This window comes from Rattus rattus, chromosome 14, assembly GCF_011064425.1.
Source record: "Rattus rattus isolate New Zealand chromosome 14, Rrattus_CSIRO_v1, whole genome shotgun sequence".
In the NCBI taxonomy this organism is placed as follows: domain Eukaryota; kingdom Metazoa; phylum Chordata; class Mammalia; order Rodentia; family Muridae; genus Rattus; species Rattus rattus.
The window spans coordinates 43,909,164-43,931,147 of NC_046167.1; the positions used below are offsets into that span (position 1 = coordinate 43,909,164).

At 45.5% G+C, this 21,984-nt stretch overlaps 1 protein-coding gene across 1 annotated transcript in view; it reads left to right on the forward strand.

Moving 5' to 3' along the window:
• Kiaa0319 (KIAA0319 ortholog) overlaps positions 1-21,984 on the forward strand; it is a 50,818-nt gene that overhangs the window by 8,906 nt on the left and 19,928 nt on the right. Inside the window, exons 5-15 of the mRNA XM_032884493.1 lie at positions 702-799; positions 1,833-1,920; positions 4,151-4,243; positions 6,327-6,459; positions 7,081-7,309; positions 9,345-9,468; positions 11,213-11,345; positions 13,316-13,464; positions 14,456-14,607; positions 16,241-16,379; positions 18,063-18,222. Coding sequence (XP_032740384.1) covers positions 702-799; positions 1,833-1,920; positions 4,151-4,243; positions 6,327-6,459; positions 7,081-7,309; positions 9,345-9,468; positions 11,213-11,345; positions 13,316-13,464; positions 14,456-14,607; positions 16,241-16,379; positions 18,063-18,222 — 1,498 coding nt within the window. The remainder of the gene's footprint in view (positions 1-701; positions 800-1,832; positions 1,921-4,150; positions 4,244-6,326; positions 6,460-7,080; positions 7,310-9,344; positions 9,469-11,212; positions 11,346-13,315; positions 13,465-14,455; positions 14,608-16,240; positions 16,380-18,062; positions 18,223-21,984) is intronic.

Consider the following 21,984-nt stretch of genomic DNA (forward strand, 5'->3'; position numbering starts at 1 on the left):
ACACACAGAGACAGTGGACAGTCATGCCTGTCAGTTGTATCTCAGTCCTTGAGATGAGCTGAGACACCACCCTCCTATCAAAAAGCTTCAGACAGCTTTCATCAAGGTAGAGATGCTTAGGTAACTTTGTGTGTTTAAATAAACACTTATAAAAATCAAATGAGTCGAACTCTATTTGCCTTTTACCAAAAGGAGGAAAACTACAGTGGATTATACAGTTTAAATGTGTGTAGAGTTGGGTGTGGCTCTCGGCACCTTTGATCTCAGCACACAGGAGGCTGAGGCATTCAGATCTCAGTGAGGTTGAAGACACTTTGATCTACTACATAGTGAGTTCCAGGTCAGCCAGAACTCATAGTGAGAGCCTGTCTCAAAGTAACACAAGAGGGAATTATAAGGATAATCAGGGGTTGACAACAGCCCAGAAGGAAGGTTCTCAAATGCTGACAGTGAGGTTGGGGAGGTTTAATTTTTAATCTCTATTTTTCTATCATTTATGTGCTTTTGGGATCAGTTTGTTTTTGGGATTGTTTCTCTTTATTCGCAAAGACACAGAGAACCTGTGATTCCTCACTGGGATGAGGGCTGGAAGCAGAGCTCTATGTATCTAAGTCAGTTGATGCTGTTGGTTTAAGGCCATCACTGTTGTAAGGTGACCTCTCAGATCTGATAAGCATTCCTGCTTCTGATTTTCCCCTCAGACACAGCTTACACCTATGAATGGAGTCTAATGAGCCATCCTGTAGACTTCCAAGGTAAAATCAAACAAGAAAACAAGCCGACTCTTCACCTCTCTCAGGTAAGTAACAAGGCAGGTTGCATGGCTCACTTAGCAAAGTCCCTGTTAGGATTAAGAGAGAATGAAGAAGGCAGACATGATGGCATGTGCCTGCAGTTTTCTCTACTTGGGAAAGTGAGGCAAGAAGATTGCTTGAGTCTAGAAGTTCAAGGTCAGCTTTGGAGACATAATCAGATTTCCCAACTCAAAAAAGATCAGAAATTTACAATTAAAGCTCAATCAGGCAGATGGATGATTAAATGAGGAGACATCCAGTAGCTTTTCTTCATTCAGATTGCTCAAAATAACAGCTCTGGAGAAAGAGGCTGGGGTGGAGAGACATGTTGTGTGGTGAGTTCAAAGCCTGAGTCTAATTCTTTCAGTCTTTACAGTGTTCAAGATATCTCAAGTGTCCACCAGGTATGTTCTATGAGTTTCCAGCAGTTCCATTCTAGTCCCCAAGGTGCTTAGATTGCCAAATACTGCTCCATGCACAAGAAGACACAAACCACTTCCTTGGCAGCAAGAGGAAGCTTGGGATCTGGTTTCTTATGAGGTTAATGTCTTCCTATTCAAGGCTGTACCAATCCCAGTGCCTTACCAACTCACACCATTGCTGTGTGACTGAGCTATTTCTGTATTACCATGCTAGTATGTGGCACTGAGACCTCTGCCAGTAACAATGTTAGAAATATGTGATTCCAGACTCTCTAGCTGATCAATATAGAGTCCCTGTTGAGTATATGTGAGGCCCTTGGCTCTCTTGTAGCACTGACCCACCCCCACTTCACAAAAACCAAAGTACATCAGGATTCCATACATGTCCATGTGAGAGCTGCTGTCCTTGGCTGATTTAAAGCCTGTGACATCTGCAGCTAAGCAAAAGGCCTTCGTAGGTGACTTGGTATTCTAGGGTGCAGCTCTCAAATGGGTAGCGGTTCTAGACAGACTGAAATGAAACTTCCTCCCAAGTCTTTGAGACACTGCACCTTCTCTAGGAGGCAGATGCCCATGTCTTTAGGTGCTCACCTGTGTGTTTGTTTTCACCCTGCAGTTGTCTGTGGGTCTCTATGCCTTCAGAGTGGCTGTTTCTGGTGAGAATGCATTTGGAGAAGGATATGTCAATGTCACAGTTATGCCAGGTGAGTCTGTTAGGAGAGTGGCATCTTGGCTTTGCTAGTCTCAAGTTCTGGCACCTGGATGACGTGGTGGTATAAACTGACAACATGACTGCTCCATGGTATGGTGGAGGGGAAAGTTTTTACTGTAGATACTGAGGGAGCCTAGAAGCCAGCATGGGCTTTGATAATGCTGATAGGCACCACAGGGTAACCATATGCTCCTTCTGCCTTTTAGATAGAGAGGAACTGACTTCACAAGTTCCTGAGGAATGCTGTCCTTTACAGAAATCTTACAGCTCAGGTTGAGCTCATTTCTAGATATTTGGACTGCCTTTTGAAGTTTGGGCCAGACAATGTTTAATACATACTCTTTTATTTTTGTTTATACAAGTTAGACTTGTATAGTCGTGAAGAGACACCATGACCAACTCTTTTAAGGCGACCTTTATAAAGGAAGGCTTCTTACAGGTTCAGAGGCTTAGGTCATTGTCATTGTGGCAGGGAGCATGGCAGCATGCAGGCAGGCATGGTACGGTGCTGGAGGAGTAGCTGGACACTCTGCATCCTGATCCACAGGCAGCAGGTAGGCAGGTAAGGTGGGTGTGGGGAGAGGGAAGAGACTGGGCCTGGGGTAGGCATCAGAAACCTCAAAGCCACCCCCAGTGACATGATTCCTCTAGCAAGGCCACGCCCACTCCAACAAGGCCCCACCTCCTAATCCTTCTCAACAGTTCCTCTCCCTGGTGACTAAGCATTCAATGTGCCCGTGGGAGCCATTCCCCTTACACCACCACAGGTACCATTGTGGAGAAAATGCACAGGATTCGGTTTGGTCTTTTTGTTTTCTTTTGCCTTTTATATAACTCTAGCATTCTCGTGACATGGCTACTCAAGCATACCAGGTAACTGCTTGCTCTTCTTAAATGAAGACAAACTGTACCTTGGCCCTCCCTGTGCAACACTTACTCTATCCACTTTCTTTCCTTATGATTTAGCTCTCATGTAGGAGCATGGATATTTCAAATGCATCCATCTGTTCATGTAAAGAATCAGGGGCACATGCATGTCATGGGCCGATTAGCAAGCCCATCTCTGGGTCATAATTCAGTGTATTCACATGGATTAGAGCAGGTGACCTTCAGTCCCGGTGGGTACACCTGCTCTATGTCCTGGCTTCCAGTTTCCACTTACCCATCAGTTCAGATGAGCCATTGGCCTGCGTCAGCGTGTTAGCAGAAGCTCCACCTCCTACCCATTTCTCCAGTGGCCAGCATCTCTACCTTCTCCATGGTCTACTTAATACAGCTGAAGTCTAGTGGTGGTGCCAAGTACCTTCAATCAAAGATTTAAGATCCTGTTCATCGTCTAAGGATGTAGTTTGTAGAGTGCTTACCCAGCACTGAATACACTTGTATTCATTCACCTGGTAATTCTAGCATTTGGGAGGCACAGACAGGGAGATCAGGACTTTAATATCATCCATAGTGAATTGGAGGCTACCTCAGTGTCTTAGTTGGGGTTTCCATTGCTGTGAAGAGACATCATGACCAAAGGACCTCTTATACACCAAACATTTAATTGGTGATTTAATATGAAAATTAGTTTCAGAGGTTTAGTTCATGATCATCATGGCAAGAAACATGGTAGTTTGTAGGCAGACATGGTGTGGGAGGAGGCAAGAGTTTTACATCTTGATCTGCAGGCATCAGGGAGAGACTGTTCAGCAGGCAGCCAGAGGAGGCTCTTACTCCACACTGGGCAAAGCTTGAGCATAGAAGACCTCAAAGCCTGCCTATGCCGAGATGTACTTCCTCCAACAAGGCCACACGTCCTCCAACAAGGCCGTACCTCCTAGTAGTGCCACTTCCTATGGCCTGCCTGGCATTAAAACACAGGAATCTATGGGGGTAAAACTTTTTCAAACCACTACTCCTAGGATAAATAAGGCCCTGCAATCTAGTCTTCCTTTTCTGTAACCACAGCACACATTTCATGACTTATCCCTTGAGTCTGGGATTACCTATAGAATTGTAAACAGACAGACAAGCTCAAAATCCACAAGAAGGGTTTGACACTTTGGGGAGATTTCCACAGTTGAGACCCAGGGAGGTGTGTGGGGAGGAGAGGGGCAGCAGGTGTGTGTGTGAAGACCTCTACAGGGTGTTTAGAGTGAGCATTTAGAAATAGGGTGCCTTTGCTTGTGTCTGACTGTGCAGTACAGGCTTAGTTGCTGTCTTTTTTTGTTCCACAGCTGCAAGAGTCAATCAGCCACCTGTAGCTATTGTTTCTCCTCAAATACAAGAGCTCAGTGTGCCTTTGACCTCGGCCCTGATCGACGGCAGCCGTGCGTACCCTCCATGTTCCGTGGTTTCTGTTTGTTTGTACTGTCAGATTGAGTGCTTTGTGTCAAGACCAGGAAGACTTACACTTACACCATGATAAACTGTCCTAGGCTCTTCGGCTTCCAGTTGGCAATGATAGCATACCTGCCACTTGGGTGGCAAAGGCAGGAGGGTCGGGAATTCAAGGTCATCTTCAGTGACTTAGGGAGTTTCAGGACAGCCTGAGATAAGTGAGACACCATCTAAAACAAACTACACACAAATACAATGTCCATTAAGGTGGGATATTTGATTTGTAATTCAAATAATTACTGAGGATTCTTTTGTGAATCATGTAGCAGTTGCAATATTAGCCATTGGACAGAGCCTTTAAATATGAAATGGGGTTGGCCTCAGTGACAGTGGGCAGTATCTCGCTTTACTAATTTATTCAGAGCTTATTGTTTAAGTAGAGGATGAGGGTGGTGTGACCTCGATGTCCAGACAAATGAGAATAGACTGTGAACACGTCCAGTGTTCGGTTTGGTTTAACAATGTGAAGTGCTCTGCAGCTGCGTTTGTGTTCATCCAGTCCAGTCACAAGGTTAACCCCACGTCCTGCTGAGAGGGAAAAGGCGTGCTCACGCCCGACGCTCCCGAGTGTTGCTCTGTCTACTAGTGTGCGGGTGTGGACGTGACAGCGATGGGACTGCTGGAGGCTATTGGGTGTCATGTCCACATCCTCCCCCTCTCCACCATGAACATACAGCACCTTTGCTCGTTTGTTTGCTTGCTTGCTTTCTCATGTGGCTTTTACCACTCGTGCTACGTATTTAAGGTTGACCTTGACCGCCTGATGATCTTTTGACCCCTTGCTGGGATTATAGGCACATGTACCTTCATGCCTGGATGACAAAGGACACTTTAAATGGAGATGATTGTATGAGAAAAGACCTCACAGCTTTTTATTTTTTTTCTTTTTTTTTTTTTTTTTCGGAGCTGGGGACCGAACCCAGGGCCTTTCGCTTGCTAGGCAAGCCCTCTACCACTGAGATAAATCCCCAACCCCCCTCACAGCTTTTTAAATCTTCTGATTCAGATTAGCTTAGTTACAAAACCCATACAAGATAATTAGTTGGCCACATAAACTTATTTCCCTAAATGAATTTGATAAAAAGCCAGTTTCCTTCTAGGTCTATGTTTGCTTATGGCACATTGCTGGTCTCTTTTACTATTTGTTCATTTTTGAGATATGGAGACTGACCCCACCATACCTTTGAAGATGTTAGGCAAACATTCTGTCACTTAACTGTATCCCCAGTGACAAGGTCTTACCATGTAGCCCAGTCTGACCTTGAACTCCTGCCTTAGTTTCCTCAGTGTTAGTGAACTACCATGCCAAGCCACAGCCCCCTTCTCCACTACCAGGGATCAAACCCAGGGCTTCACATGCATGGTAGTTAAGCACTGTATCACTGAGCTGCAGTTCCAGCCTTTGTGTGTCTGTGTGTGTGTGTCTGTGTGTGTGTGTGTGTGTGTGTGTGTGTGTGTGTGTGTGTGTGTGTGTGTAGTGTGCATACCAGGACACACATGAAGAGTTCAGAGGACAACTTTTGGTACATAATTCTCTTCTTCCACCTTAAGGGTCCCAGCAATTGAGCTCAGGTCTTCAACTTGACTTAGACCCTCCCTGGTTTGATCTTTTAAGTGGGGAAATTTCATGCAAGACACAGTCGTCTCTGGACTTACATTTAATCATTAATATAGTAAAGGAAACTTTAGTTCAGATATGAAGCTATTGGTAGCATGTCGCCAAGGTGAGTAGGAGCAGAATTTTAAGGGACTGCATTCTGTGCTACAGCACCCACCACTTTGCTTCCTAAATATTCAACATCTCAGAATAGCTCCGCTCAACCCTATGCAAATCTAGAAAAATAGTGATGACAATTTAGGGGCTGGGAGACAGCTGTGGTTCATAATGTATATGGTCAAGATCTGTGTGAATGTTACTTATACTAGATGCATTTAAACATTCAGTGTGTTATAAAGCTTTCATCTCACATTTCCCATAAATCACTTTGGATTTTGTTTTCTTCGTCTTTGTAGAAAGTACAGATGATGCTGAAATTGTGAGTTACCACTGGGAAGAAGTCGACGGGCCCTTCCTAGGAGAGGCCTTTCTGGACGATTCCCCACTCTTACGATTGTCGAATCTAGATCCTGGTAACTACACTTTTAGGCAAGTGGGTTCCACCTTTATTGTGTTTACCCAGTTTACTCTCTTTTAACTGTTTCTTAATACCGACACTTTCTATAAAAATAAAAGCAATGTATCTCTAAGCAGAAGGAAATAACATCTTTCCCCTACGTCCTTGGCCTCAAAATGAGCACTCTGAACAGTGTGCTATTCAAGTGCCTCTTCTTCTCATATGCTCTTTTAAGCCTTTTTTTGTTTTTTTGTTTTCCTAACTTGGATTGAAGTTCTTATAGGGGAGATTCCAGGGTTTTGGTTCATGGTTTGAGAGTTATGCTTGTTAACATCTTAGAATGAATTGAGTGGTCTAGAGAAGCTTCTGGGTTGCCTGGAGGGGAAGCAATTCCTACTCAGCATCTCAGAGACTAGTAAGTTCATAAAGGCTAAACCATAATGTGAGAACATTTTATGACTCAAAGATAAGATGAACCTATGGCAACAGAAGCAAAGAAAACTATTCTCCTGTCCCTTTGCTTTTCTTCACCTAGTTTTCAAGTTTCCATTTTCACCTCTTCTGGGAATGGTTAGTCTGACCAGGCTAAGGTGACCACTTACTTCCAAGTGTGGCACAGTCTTGGATGTACGAGCTTCCTTTTCTCTTTATAGGTTGACCATCACAGACTCAGATGGAGCTACTAACTCCACCACTGCAGCCCTCATCATCCGTGGTTCTTTGGACTACCCACCTGTTGCCAATGCAGGGCCAAATCAGACCATCACTTTGCCCCAAAACACCGTCATACTGAACGGGAACCAGAGCAGTGATGATCACCAGATTGTCCTCTATGAGTGGTTCCCAGACCCTGGTGGTGAGAGCAAGGAGATGGTCATGCAGGCAAGTCCTCTATCCTGCCTGCAATCTTTCATTCTGTCTGTCTGTCGATCATCTATCACCCATTCGTCTATTCTTGGTTTAAGGAGGTTGTTAAATCAGAAATTGTATTTTATAAATCTCTTAAACCACTAAATGGTTGGAAGAGCATCTGATCTTACAAATCTGCCCCAAGTTTACTTCCTTTGCTCACACATATCCAGGTTAGCACAATTTGGCAAACAAGCAGTCAGTCCTATTGTTTCAACTAGATCTTGAGGTCAACTGGAAAAAAAAGTAGTTATTATTTTGTTTGTCCCATTTACTGAAACCTGCACTATCTTGTCTACTTCTAGCATCTAGTCCTTTCTTTTTTGAAGAATGCCTTTGTGATTCGGGGTTGTGTGTGTGGTGGGTTCTAAGGATCAAACCTGAGACTACAGCTCCTGCCCAGTCTGTTCAGACTTTTAAGTACGTTTGTCTAAAGACACAATGACTTTGAAACCTTTGCTGTGGGTAAACTGTCTCTCTACTCAGTCAAGGTCACTGGGCCTTCCATTACCTAATTAATGGCCCAGGTGGATTACTGACTTGTCTTTGTCTCTTTTCTATGACCCAAGAAAGATAACTTAAGAAAGGAAGTGCTTATTTGGATTCAGTTTGAGGTGCAGTCCATCATGGTGGTAGACATTTGGAGCACTCAATCACAGTGCACCCAGTTAGGAAGGAGAGGGTATGATGCTGGTACACAGGCCACTCTGTTTTCTTTCTGCAGTCCAGGGCCTCCGCCAGTGGAAGGGCACTGCCCAGTATTAGGGTGCTGCTTCCCACTTCAATTAACCTGATGTAGAAAAACCTTCCTGAGGTGGACTGTCCTGCTGCTGTTTGTATTTTGATGTTAATTTCATTTCCTCTAGAGGAGTCCCCCCCAATCAGTTTATCACTATGTATTCAGGTGATCTCTTGTGAACCTTCTCCCCATTTTAACTGGCTGATTAAGGCTAGAGCTGTGATTGGGCAGTGGAGGGGAAAGGTGGGACTAGAGGTTTGAGAGGGGAAGCCAATAGAGAAGAGAAGATGAAACAGGAAGAAGAGAGGACAGAAGAAAAGGAGGAAGCCATGATAGAGCAGAACCACATGTACAGGAGAAACTGCAAGTAACAAAGGGTCTCATAGCTGGGGAATAAGTTAGTATAGTGTTATTTCTGCCCAATCTAGGCTTATAGCTAATAATTATAATAATTTTTTATATGGGCTTATTGAGGTCAGAAATTCTAACAACACCCTCCCAGATACTTGAGGAAGCTTGTCTAATCACCACTAAGAGGTGGCCTGAAGCTCACTATGTAGACAAGGATTATCTTAAATTTCTGATTCTCCTGCCTCTACCTCTGGAGAGCTAGAAAAATACGTGTAAGCTACTACAGTTTTCTGAACCCAAGGCTTTGTGCATACCAAGCAAACACTCTATCCACTGAGCTACATCCTCAGTTCTGTGAATTGCTTCCTATTGAATTTTGATAAAGTAAAAATGTACTTTTAGTTGGGTCTACTGTTGGAAACATTTTATCCCAGTTACTTGAGACGCTGAGACAGGAGAATTTCAATTACCCAGGGTCAGCCTTGGTGAGTGAGAGCCTGACTCAACAACAACAACAACAACAACAACAACAACAACCTTATTTAGCCTGCTTTCTCATACAACCTAGAACCACCTGCCTAGGTGTGACACCACCCATACTGGGCTAGGTTCTCTAAAATCTGTCATTAATCAGGAAAATGCACTTGTGGACTTGCCTACAGGCTGATTTGATAAGAGGCATTTTCCCAACTGCAGTGCCCTCTTCCCAGATGACCCAGATAGTGTGAATCAAGTTGGAAAAACACAATCTAACTAGGACACCAAGTAGCTGGTGTGTTAGGCCTAAGCCATTACCTCTGGCTTGTTTTCAAGCAGGATGTTTGCATTAAGTAAAACCAGCCACAACTGTCATGGTACACTGTTTCCTTGTGCTTCTTTAATGATCGTCTTTTCATTGTCATTTTTGCTGTTGTGTAGGGAGCACAGACCCCATACCTCCACTTGTCTGAGCTGCAGGAAGGAGAGTACTCGTTCCAACTGATGGTGACAGATTCCTCAGGACAGCAATCCACTGCTTTGGTCACTGTGACTGTCCAGGCTGGTAGGTGAGATGCAAATGAGGTCTGACCCCTGACCCCAGAGATGAGAGCAGGAATAATTAACGGGACTCTTGGCCTTCAGCTGTGTCTAAGAATGCTGTTGGTGGTAGTGTCTTGAGGTTCCTGAGCTGGCAGGGAACTCAGGGACATGAGAGCTGATGTGCCACAGAACCAATTTTCTGAATCTCATCATGTCTCTAAACCACAGTACAAAAGATAGAATGAGAGTCGTCATCAATTCCATACGAGTCTCTGATTTGTTGTGTGGTAACTCTTTTGCCTGCCAAACCTGCCTTGGGAGCATTCCAGGGCATCTTGAGGAGACTGGCTGACTGTGTGGCCTGATGCTCCGATGCAGTCAGACACAGGCAGGGGATCACTTCAGGCTCCACTCACTCACTAGTTGTATAAAACTCAGGGCTCTGCTACCCTAGCCTTCAGGAGACGCACAGGTAGGCAGCCCTGCCTTGCTTACGATGGTCTTGGCTTCAGAACTTCTCTATAGAAGGCTTGCTGTTTCCATAGCCATCGCCAGGTATGCTGTTGATGGACACAGTCTCAACTGAAAGACAGCTAATTAGTTTTGTCATCAACTGATTCAGCTAAGATGTTAAAGGTTCTCTGAGCCAGACCCTAGGCTTGTGGAATTAAAGATGGACCTGACCTCTACCCTTCCGGGGCTGTGGCAAGTGCATGTGTAGTGACATGAAACTATTCAGATGCTTTCCTCAGTAAGAGAGGACACCCACGTAAAGAGCACCCACAGAACCCCTGGGTCCACAGACAGCTTTGCCTAGAGCCCCAGTGGCCACACTCACGGCAGATGGTCAGGAGGAGAAGGATGGGAAGTAGAAGGCAAGAAGAAAGGTGTTCAGAAAGAGGCGACCAGATTCCCAGGGGCCACAGGATGAGAGGGCTGGGTATATTGAAGAGCTGGAAATAAAAGGAAACAAAACAGTGTGGCTGGAGAAAAAGCTAGAACTAGGCCTGTGGGGGTCAGGGTTGGATTGAGGTGGCTCAGATGGGACAGGGATCTCACTAAGGGCTTTGTAGATGCTTGCCCTCCTGAATTTTCCTCACTGCACAGTGAGAAGAGCAGTGAGGGAAAGATAGGACATCCCAGTGCTAATGGCTGTGGCCTGTGATGTGGCTTTTTTTTTTTTGTTTTGTTTTGTTTTGTTTTTTGGAAGCACAGATGTAGCTATTTATAAAGTAATACCACGGGTGACATTTTATTTCTTTTCCTTTCTTCCAACATTCAACTGAAATATTTTCCTTTAAAATATTTTTTTTTATGTGCATAGCTTGCATGAATGTCTGTGAAGGCCAGAAGGAGGCATCAGAACTGAAGTCATAGACGGTTGTGAGCCGCCATGTGGGTACAGGAAATTAAACCCAGGTCCTCTGGAAGAGCAGCCCTGCTCTTATGCACTGAGTCATCTCTGCGCCCCCAAACTGAAATATTGTCAACATTTGCTATTTAGCAGGTGCTGTGCTAGGCAGTGGGGCTACAGAGGCAAGAGAGAGCAAGTCTATGCACACTGATTTCTGTTCCTCTTTTCTCTCCTTTTTTCTTTCTTCCCCCTTTTCTTTCTTCCTTTATCCTTATTTTCTCCCTTCCCCCTCTCACCTTCCCTCCTTTCTTCCTTTCTGCTTCCCTGCCCCCTTTCCCTCACTCTTCTCTTCCCCCTCCTTCCTGCTTTACTTCCCCCTTCTCTTCTTTCTCTTGAATGTCTGCCACTCTAGAAAACAACCAGGCTCCGGTGGCTGTGGCAGGCCCTGATAAGGAGCTGGTTTTCCCAGTGCAGAGTGCTACGCTGGATGGGAGCAGGAGCAGTGATGATCACGGCATTGTCTGCTACCACTGGGAGCACATCAGGTAGTGTGTCTGTCCAGCTCCGAGGCTGTGTCAGTGATGATGACTGCATCCCTTCCCTGGAGGGCTGCATTAAACAGCAGCTTGAGTGTGTTGAGTCAAGATTTAAGCAGAGTGGCTGTGCCTTATTGATAAAAATATCTATTATAGGCATGGTGGTCCACGCTCATAGTCCTTGCACTTGGGCATGAAACTCTTGAATTCAAGGTTAGCCTAAGCTACATAGTGAGACCCCGTGTCTTAGTCAGGGTTTCTACTCCTGCACAAAATATAATGACCAAGAAGCAAATTGGGGAAGAAAGGGTTTATTCAGCTTACACTTCCACATTACTGCTCAACACCAAAGAAAGTCAGAACTGGATCTCAAGCAGGTCAGGAAGCAGGAGCTGATGCAGAGGCCATGGAAGGATGTTACTTACTGGCTTGCTTCCCCTGGCTTGCTCAGCTTGCTTTCTTATAGAATCCAAGACGACCAGCCCAGGGATGGCACCACCCACAATGGGCTGGGTCCTCCTAGTTGAGAAAATGCCTTACCGCTGGGTCTGATGGAGGCATTTCCTCAACTGAGGCTCCTTTTTCTGTGATAACTCCAGCTTGTGTCAAGTTGACATACAAAACCAGCCAGTACACACCCCCCCCCCGACCCCCGTCAACTGCCCAATTCAAACAAACAAGCAAACAAAAGAGGGTAGTTTTGGAAAGATGGACGTGGGAAGGCAATGGAGGAAGTGGAGCCCAGAATAGGTGGACGGGGCTGGCTTGGTATGAGGTGAACTTCCTGGTATAAGAGATGTAGGGGGGCTGGAGAGATGGCTCAGCCGTTAAAGGCTAGGCTCACAACCAAATATATGAGATGTAGGGAAAGCTATACAAACCAGCCTGTAACAGATGTACAGAGTTCAAGGTGACATTCATATTACAACATTTCCTGAGCTTTTACCTAGTGGGTCTATACTCCATGGCTTCCGAAGAGGCAACTGGATCATTCTTATTTTGGGTTTATTTTGAGACAGAATTTTACTGTGTAATCTGGAACTCTCTATATAGACCAGGCTGGCCTTCTGCTCACAGAGCTCCACCTGCCTTTTGACTGTCCTCTACCTCCCAAGTGCTGGGATTAAAGGCGTGTGTCGCCACAATGGGCTGGGTCGTCCCCATTTTAAAGTTGAAAAAAATCAAGCTGGAAGAAACCAGCGAGGCCGAATAGTTAAGGTTACCTAGACAGGCGGAGGCTTTGTAGAGACACAAACCTGCCTCTGTCCAATGACCAAGTCTAGGGACTTACTGACTAGGCATAATGGCAGATCACCTGGCTCATGCCTTCCTCTTCTATTCATGCCTTGAGGGAAGATGAGAAATTAACCAAGTTTCGTTCAAAGAAGAAATGGATGTTGGGTATGGTGGTACGCATCTGTAGTCTCAGCACTTAGGAGGCTGAAGCAGAAAGCTCATCATGAGTTCAAGGCTAGCCTGGGCTACAATGGTGAGACCCTATCTAAAAAAGAAAAAAAGAAAACAAAATGAACAGTTTCTAAGGTTTTATTTTCTAAAGAGCGATCTTTTCCGTGGCATCTCAATTCAAAAAGGAAAAAGAATGAAAAAAACCTTTCCCTAGAACCCAGCACATTGTGTTTGAAACAGGCATTAGTGTTCACACTCGTGCCAAGCTAGAGAGCATGTGTCATATAAAGTAATCTGAATTCTGTAGATCTCATGCCCCACCTTCTGTCTACATGTCCCCACCTTCTGTCTACATGTCCCCACCTTCTGTCTACATGTCCCCACCTTCTGTCTACATGTCCCCACCTTCTGTCTACATGTCCCCACCTTCTGTCTACATGTCCCCACTACATGTCCCCACCGTCTGTCTACATGTCCCCACCTTCTGTCTACATGTCCCCACCTTCTGTCTACATGTCCCCACCTTCTGTCTACATGTCCCCACCTTCTGTCTACATGTCCCCATTTTGCAGAGGCCCCAGTGCAGTGGAGATGGAGAATGTGGACAAAGCCATAGCCACTGTCACCGGGCTTCAGGTGGGTACCTACCACTTCCGGCTAACTGTGAGAGACCAGCAGGGTCTGAGCAGCACATCCACCCTCACTGTGGCTGTGAAGAAGGGTGAGTGGACACAGTGACATGACTTGAGCCTGCTGTGCCTTCCAGCCTCCCAGGCCCCCAGCCAGTCAGTGATAACCCAGCGATCTTGGTGTTAATGTTGGTGTTTGAACCTGACTGAGCTCTGTCCAGAGGGGCCAACCCTTCCCCCTGACATGACTCAGCTAATTCCTGCCTGGCTTGAGGGAGTGTGTAGAGGAAGAAGCCATTCCCCGCAGGGAAACAGTGTTGCCTTTTGTTTGCCAAGCAGCTTGTTCTGCTGTGACCCCGTCACAGAAGATCCAGTTCTGTGCAGTGCTCTGCTTTCTCAGAAGGCCAGGGGCAAAAGTGTGTTCAAGTTGTTTTTTTTTTAAAGTTGAAGTTTAAAAACTTTTTATTGTATTTTTTTTTATTTATTGTGCATGTATATGTGCGGGAAGAGAGTGTGCTTGCCGTGTATGTGTGTGTGTGTGTGTGTGTGTGTGTGTGTGTGTGTGTCTGAGGACAACTTTCAGGAATCACTTCCCTCTGATTACCATGTGGGTCCATTAGCTTTGGTGACAAGAACCTTTACCCACTAAGCCATTTAGTTGACACACATATATCCCCTACCCCCCCTTTAAAGACAAGCTTTGAACCTCTGACCCTCTTGCCCCATGGGATTATAAGCATGCAGCATCACACTTGGTTTTATTCCGTGATGGGGGCTGGACTGAGGGCTGCAGGTACGCTGGGCAAGTACTCCAGCACTGTCTGACCCCAGCCCTCTACAGTAGTTTTTATTGTCCAACTTTCAGTAAAGTTACTTGCTTTTGTCTCTCTTCCCATTGGACTGAGAACTGCTCACTGTCTATCTCCACATCTTATCTTACAGGTATTTGGGGCAGAAAACAATGCTTTGGGGTATCTAACACAACCTTGGCTGCAGGATGAACAGTCGTGCGTGTTTTAGCCATGCCCTTGCTAGTGTTTGAAATCAATTTCTTTGCTTTTGTTTTTGCTATGTCTGACTTAGAAAATAATAGTCCTCCCAGAGCCCAGGCTGGTGGCAGACATGTTCTTATGCTTCCCAATAATTCCATTACTTTGGACGGTTCAAGGTCTACTGATGACCGAGGAATTGTGTCCTATCTATGGATCCGGGATGGCCAGAGTCCAGCTGCTGGAGTGAGTATTTGAAGGGTGGTGCCCCTCAGCTATAGACACTGCATCCAGATTAGTCAGTGCGGTCTGCTGTGACAAAGATCATGGGGTAGGGGTTAAACTACAGAAAATTATGTTCCAGTAATTCTGAAGCCTGGAAAACCAGGACGAAGGTGCCAGCCAATTTAACTTTGGTAAGGGATCTCTTTCTGGATCCTGGATGCCACCTGCTTATTATATCTTCCTGAGGCAGGGGTGAGAAAGGAGGGAACAGACAGGGCTGCTCTCAAGGACACCAATCCAGTGGATTGGGGCCCACTCCTGTAACTGCATTAACTTTAATTAAGTTCTAACTTTAGAGCGCATCGCCCATTAGAGCTTGAGTGTGTGATTTCTGCCTCACTGTTTCAACTCCCAGATAAGATGCGTAGGCCTCTTGGGTTTGAATATTCTGAGGGCTGGAGACACCAGACTGCTGTTAGGTTTAAGCAAGGCTAAAGACCATTTCCTGGTCTGACTTTGGGTAGGAGAGCAAACCATGCAGGTGTGTCCCACTCGTGCCACTCAAGCCTCTTGTGTCCCAGAATAGCTGTGAATGCAGCCCAACTCATTTGTAGATGATGCCATTATGTCACAACGTTAAGGTGGGGACCACAAGGGACACAGAGGTCAAGCTTTCCAGGGGTACCTTTTACTCTTCAGCTTCCCACTTCAGTTTCCTTCCTCCATGTATCGGGCGTGTCAGATGCATAGGGATTCCTGCTTCCATGTCATAGGGGCAGAGAGTGAAATAGAGAGGTAGAAGTGACTTAGCCAAGGCAGAAGAGCTCAGTCTTAAACCAAACAAACCAGACTTTTAGCTTTTGGAAGCCATTGGATCACACTACCTCTTAGGTTGTAAGTTTCTGTGCATCTCCCTTTCTTTCCATTGCTAAGGACTTGAGATCTACAGAGGCACTTGTAGATATACCAAAGGCAAGCTTACAGGGAAGGGACTGAAAATGCCTTGTACATTCTAAAGTATTCCTAGACTGAATTCTGTTCAGCTAGATGGTAGGTTAGCTTTTAAACAAAATAGCAGGGTGTCTCTGTTCAGATTCATTTTTTCAGAACTTTTTGATGCCATCCATTCTGGACAGCAAGTACAGACAAAAATGCCCAAAAGACTTGTCTCTCACTCTCTGGAGCTATGGGGCCTTAGGATGAATGTGTAGTCTACCAAGGCTCTGGGATTACTTGGGAAGATGAATATGCTATGCTATGAGAGGACCTGAGGTGAGAGCATTAGAAAACTATATGAGACAATGAGTCTATAAAACTCCATGCTTTGCCCTGGAGGTTTCAACTCAAGCCCACCAATCTCCCTTCCTTGATTAGTCATTTGGTAATTCCTGGAAAGTTCAGTTTACTGTGTTTTGTCTGGGGCCTTGCACCCCTGGTGTTCCACATAAGGAGGAGCTGAAGATTCAAAACCTCAGCCCCATTCCCTCCTCCTCCTCTCCTCCCTCCCTTCCCCCTCCTCCCTCCTCCCTCTCTCCTCCCAGCCATGTAAGTCATACACACCTGAAAGCAAGGAACTCAGAGCTTCGAGCTCCACAGAGGCCCAGAAACTGGGTCCAAGACTGACAGCTGCCATGTGGATCCCTTCACTTCCCAGGATGTCATTGGAAGCTCTGACAACGGGGCGGCTCTGCAGCTCACCAATCTGGTGGAAGGAGTCTACACTTTTCACTTGCTGGTCACTGACAGTCAGGGGGCCTCCGACTCAGACACTGCCATTGTGGAGGTGCTGCCAGGTGTGTACTGAGCTGATGTCACCGTGCCTAGCTTCTGCTCTTGGCCAATGTCACTCTAGTTGTTTTTTTCTTTTTAGTTAAAAAACAATGTGTGTGTGTGTGTGTGTGTGTGTGTGTGTGTGTGTGTGTGTGTGTGTGTGTGTGGTTTCATACACATGAATGTAGTGTTCTTGGCGGCCAGAAGATGGGGTGAGACCTTCTAGATTTGGAGTTACAGGCAGGGAACCACTAGGTGTGGAGTGCGAGGAACTGAACCTAGGTTCTCTAGAAGAGCAGTAAGGGCTCTTTTTTTCTTCTTATTATTACTTTTAATTCATTAGCTGATGAGTGTGTGTTCACGTGTGGGTGTGTACATGCATGCACAGGCATACATGGGGCACTTGCCCATGGGGCTACATGAAGATCAGCAAGTTCCCAAGACCCTCCTGTCTCCCCGTGCACTGGGTCACGGGGCTCCTTGTTGTGCCCAGACTTCTTTCTTTTTTTAAAAACGTGTTTTGAGACAGTCTCACTCTGTAGTCCATACTGGCCTCAGACTTGCAGAGTCCTTTTGCCTCAGCTCCTGGGTTCTAGGATTGAGGCTTCTGCCCAGAAGAACTCATCTTGAGTGTAGTACATATAGCAAACTGAATATATGTTACTTAAGATATGGCACAGCATTTGGGAGACAGTATGGGCTCTTAACCACAGAGTCATCTCTCTAGCCACACCACCAAGCAAATCCCAACTTGTACCTCATCAATAAGAATTATATCTAGCAGGAAACTTTTGCTTTCCTGATTTAACGTGTGAACATGGTTAGACTGAGGGAGCACAGCCTCAATGAGGCGGACATAGGGATTCGGAGTGTAAACCGGCCTAGGTAGCACCCAGAAGCAGGAGGGCAATGTTCTCGGGAACTGTGGAAGTCTGTGAGGTGCCAGGATTCCAAAGAATCCAAAAGGCTGGTTATATTGAGATAACCAAGTAGAATAAAATTGGAAAAAATACTCCAGAGTGGCTTCTGTGGTGTTCCCCTCCCCCTTCCTTATCTTTCTTTCTTTCTTTCTTTCTTTTTTTTTTTTTTCATTTTCAGATAGGGTCTCATGGGGCCCAGATTGGCCTTGAACTCATTGTGCTGCAGCAAGGATGACTTTAAGTTTCTGATCCTCCTGTCCTCACAGCCCCAAGTGCTGCTATTTCAGGAGTGTGTTAACACACCCACTTCTTTGCTATTAAAATGATCTGAGTCCTAAAAGCTACAAGATACAAGTCCTAAAAATACAAGATACACAAGAGTTCTTTTAAACTTTTTTTTTTATAAATTTATTTATTTATTATGTATACATCATACAGCTTTCTGCCTGCATGTATGCAACTACAGGCCAGAAGAGGGCACCAGACCTGATTATAGGTGGTTGTGAGCCACCATGTGGCTGCTGGGAATTGAACTCAGGACCTCTGGAAGAGCAGACAGTGCTCTTAACCTCTGAGCCATCTCTCCAGCCCCCTTTTAAACTTTTATTTGCTCATTTTGACTTCACTTTTGCTGTGCTGGGCATAGAGCCTCGGTACGGTGGGTACTGGGCCGACACCGTTTTCTCAGGTGTTTCTGAGGTCCAGGCTGGCTTCGATTCCTTCCACAGACCCAGACTTTATTAAGCCTGTGATCTCCCATAAAAATCCTGTGTTCTCTCTCCTCAGACCCCAAGAAGGATGGCATGGTGGAGTTGATCCTGCAGGTTGGTGTTGAGCAGCTGACAGAGCAGCAGAAGGAAACTCTAGTGAGGCAACTGGCTGTGCTTCTGAATGTGCTAGACTCAGACGTGAAGGTGCTGAAGATCCAGGCTCACACGGATGTCAGGTATGACACCTACCCAGCACACGGTGGCACTCAGGTGTCACATATGAGTACAGAGCCCATGCTGGGTCTCCCTCACATGTTAAGTTTGCTGCAGGCCTCCTCTGCTCTCTCCCCGGCCATCCTTCTTGCTGTCTTTCTTGTTCACATTTTATCACATCCATATTCCTCTGCCATTTTCCTTAAAGAGAACACACCAGTCTAGGCCCTTCCCTCAGGTCCCAGAAAGGGTTTGTTGGCAAAGGAGAATGTTCTGAATGAAAGAGTTAGGGCACATCAAAGGGAGAAGAGATTTTAGTTCTGCCAGCTTCTGAGGGCATGCCAATGGCCTGGGACTTGGGAAGAAGTTGTGCTATGCAGATACTTCTCTGTGTGAAGTTTGCTCAGTACCATTCGCTGTCTTTAAAGAGGATGCTCAGCCCTTCATTCTTACAAGATTTTTGTATTTAATGGTTTCATTTTTAAAGCCCACCAACCCAACACCAACACCAGCATAAGGCAGGAGAACAGAAAGAATGGCTGGATTAAAACCCACCATTGCTAGGAGGTACACTTTATAGGGATTGTTGGCTTTTCTGTCTGGGTTGGCTTTCCAGAGAACTGAAATTTACTTAGAAAAATGACTAATAAAAACATATTCTAATTTACTAATTATGGTGCGACAGATGGAAGCCAGGGCCTTACACATGCAAAATAAGCATCCTACCATTGAAACTGCTCAGCAATTAAGAAAATATGCTACCCTTCCAGAGGACCCTTCCCAGTGTCCATATTGGGCAGCCTACAGCCTCTTATAACTTCAGATCTAGGACAGCCAAAGGCCTCTTCTGGACCCCACGGGAAGGTGTGCATGTGTGCATATACATACGCACAAACACACATACACACACATGCACATATACACACCCCACACATATGCACATAATTAAAAATAAAAATAAAAATCTTAAAAATAGAAGATCCACATAGTTATGCAAGACACTATAGAAAAAGATTTTGACAAAGTCCAGCATCACTTCATGATGAAAACACTTTGGGGCTTAGACAGATAAGGAGAACTCATCCCTCTCTGGGGCATTGAGCAAGTGTTAAATGCTTTTAAAACCCTGATTAGTGTTAATGATAAATTCTTAAGTCCTTGCTGTAAGCACTCCTCCTGGTGCTCAACTTTCTGTAAATAAAAATGTCACGGGTAGAACCATCTGACTTGCTAATTGGAAACTTTTGGAGTCTTGACTACTTTGGACTAAAGGGCTATCAGTCAAACAATTGTCTGGACTATACTTACAGGACACTAGCCATCTTAAATACTCCATGGATGCCTTGAGGTAGCTATACAAAGGTAATATTGGATTTCTCTGGCTTCTGCAGGCATAGCCTTAGCCAGGGTTGTTGGAAACAGTTTGTACCAGACATTGGGCTACTATAAGCTATGGTGCTTTGAATATGGTTGGTCCTCATAAATTCATGTGTTTGAATGCTTGATCCATAGGGAGTAGCATTAATAGGAGGTGTGGCCTTGTTAGAGTGTGACTTTGTTGGAAGAAGTGTGTCTCTGTAGGGGTGGGCTTTGAGGTCTCATATGCTCAGTTCAAGTCCAGTGTGGCATTGTCTCTTCCTGCTGCCTGTGGACCCAGACATAGAGCTCCCAGCTCCTTTTCCAGGAACATGTCTGCCTGCATACTGCCTTGCTTCTGGCCATGATGATAATGTACTAAACCTCTGAACTGTATGCCAGCCCCAATTAAATGTTTTCCTTTATAAGAGTTGCCATGGAGCACCCCGCGAGTGAACTTGAGCCTCGGGACCACAGGTAAGACTAACTTATCTGCTGCAAGTGACTTGCCTGGTGAAATCAGGACACACAGAGGCAGAATTCCTCTAGGACTGGGCACGTCCTGTGTTTACTGGAAGTCCCACACCCGCGGATCCCGGCCCGCAGCAGCTCTCTGCTCCCAGACCCCGTGGGAGAGAGACCTCACCGCCTGGTCAGGTGGGCACTCCTGAGGCTGCAGAGCGGAAGAGACCACCAACACTGCCCACCCCTGCCCACATCCCTGGCCCAAGAGGAAACTGTACAAGGCCTCTGGGTTCCTGTGGGGGAGGGCCCAGGAGCGGCAGGACCCCTGCCTGAGACACCGCCGGAAACTGAAGGAAACAGACCGGATAAACAGTTCTCTGCACCCAAATCCCGTGGGAGGGAGAGCTAAACCTTCAGAGAGGCAGACACGCCTGCGAAACCAGAAGAGACTGCTCTCTGCACACATTACTGATTCCAGAGGAAAACACCAAAATCCATCTGGAACCCTGGTGCACGGAGGCTCCTGGAAGGGGCGGCGCAGATCTTCCTGGTTGCTGCCACCGCGGAGAGCCCGTGGGCAGCACCCCGTGAACGAACTTGAGCCTCGGGACCACAGGTAAGACCAACTTTTCTGCTGCAAGTGACCTGCCTGGTGAACTCAAGGCACAGGTCCACAGGAACAGCTGAAGACCTGTAGAGAGGAAAAACTACACGCCCGAAAGCAGAACACTCTGTCCCCATAACTGACTGAAAGAGAGGAAAACAGGTCTACAGCACTCCTGACACACAGGCCTATAGGACAGTTTAGCCACTGTCAGAAATAGCAGAACAAAGTAACACTAGAGATAATTTGATGGCGAGAGGCAAGCGCAGGAACCCAAGCAACAGAAACCAAGACTACATGGCACCATCGGAGCCTAATTCTCCCATCAAAACAAACATGGAATATCCAAACACACCAGAAAAGCAAGATCTAGATTCAAAATCATATTTGACCATGATGCTGGAGGACTTCAAGAAAGACGTGAAGAACTCCCTTAGAGAACAAGTAGAAGCCTACAGAGAGGAATCGCAAAAATGCCTGAAAGAATTCCAGGAAAACATAAATAAACAAGTAGAAGCCCACAGAGAGGAGACACAAAATCCCTGAAAGAATTCCAGGAAAACACAATCAAACAGTTGAAGGAATTAAAAATGGAAATAGAAGCAATCAAGAAAGAACACATGGAAACAACCCTGGATATAGAAAACCAAAAGAAGAGACAAGGAGCTGTAGATACAAGCTTCACCAACAGAATACAAGAGATGGAAGAGAGAATCTCAGGAGCAGAAGATTCCATAGAAATCATTGACTCAACTGTCAAAGATAATGTAAAAGCGGAAAAAGCTACTGGTCCAAAACATACAGGAAATCCTGGACTCAATGAGAAGATCAAACCTAAGGATAATAGGTATAGAAGAGAGTGAAGACTCCCAGCTCAAAGGACCAGTACATATCTTCAACAAAATCATAGAAGAAAACTTCCCTAACCTAAAAAAAGAGATACTCATAGGCATACAAGAAGCCTACAGAACTCCAAATAGATTGGACCAGAAAAGAAACACCTCCGTCACATAATAGTCAAAACACCAAACGCACAAAAATAAAGAAAGAATATTAAAAGCAGTAAGGGAAAAAAAGGTCAAGTAACATATAAAGGCAGACCTATCAGAATCACACCAGACTTTTCGCCAGAAACTATGAAGGCCAGAAGATCCTGGACTGATGTCATACAGACCCTAAGAGAACACAAATGCCAGCCCAGGCTACTGTATCCTGCAAAACTCTCAATTAACATAGATGGAGAAACCAAGATATTCCATGACAAAACCAAATTTACACAATATCTTTCTACAAATCCAGCACTACAAAGGATAATAAATGGTAAAGCCCAACATAGGGAGGCAAGCTATACCCAAGAAGA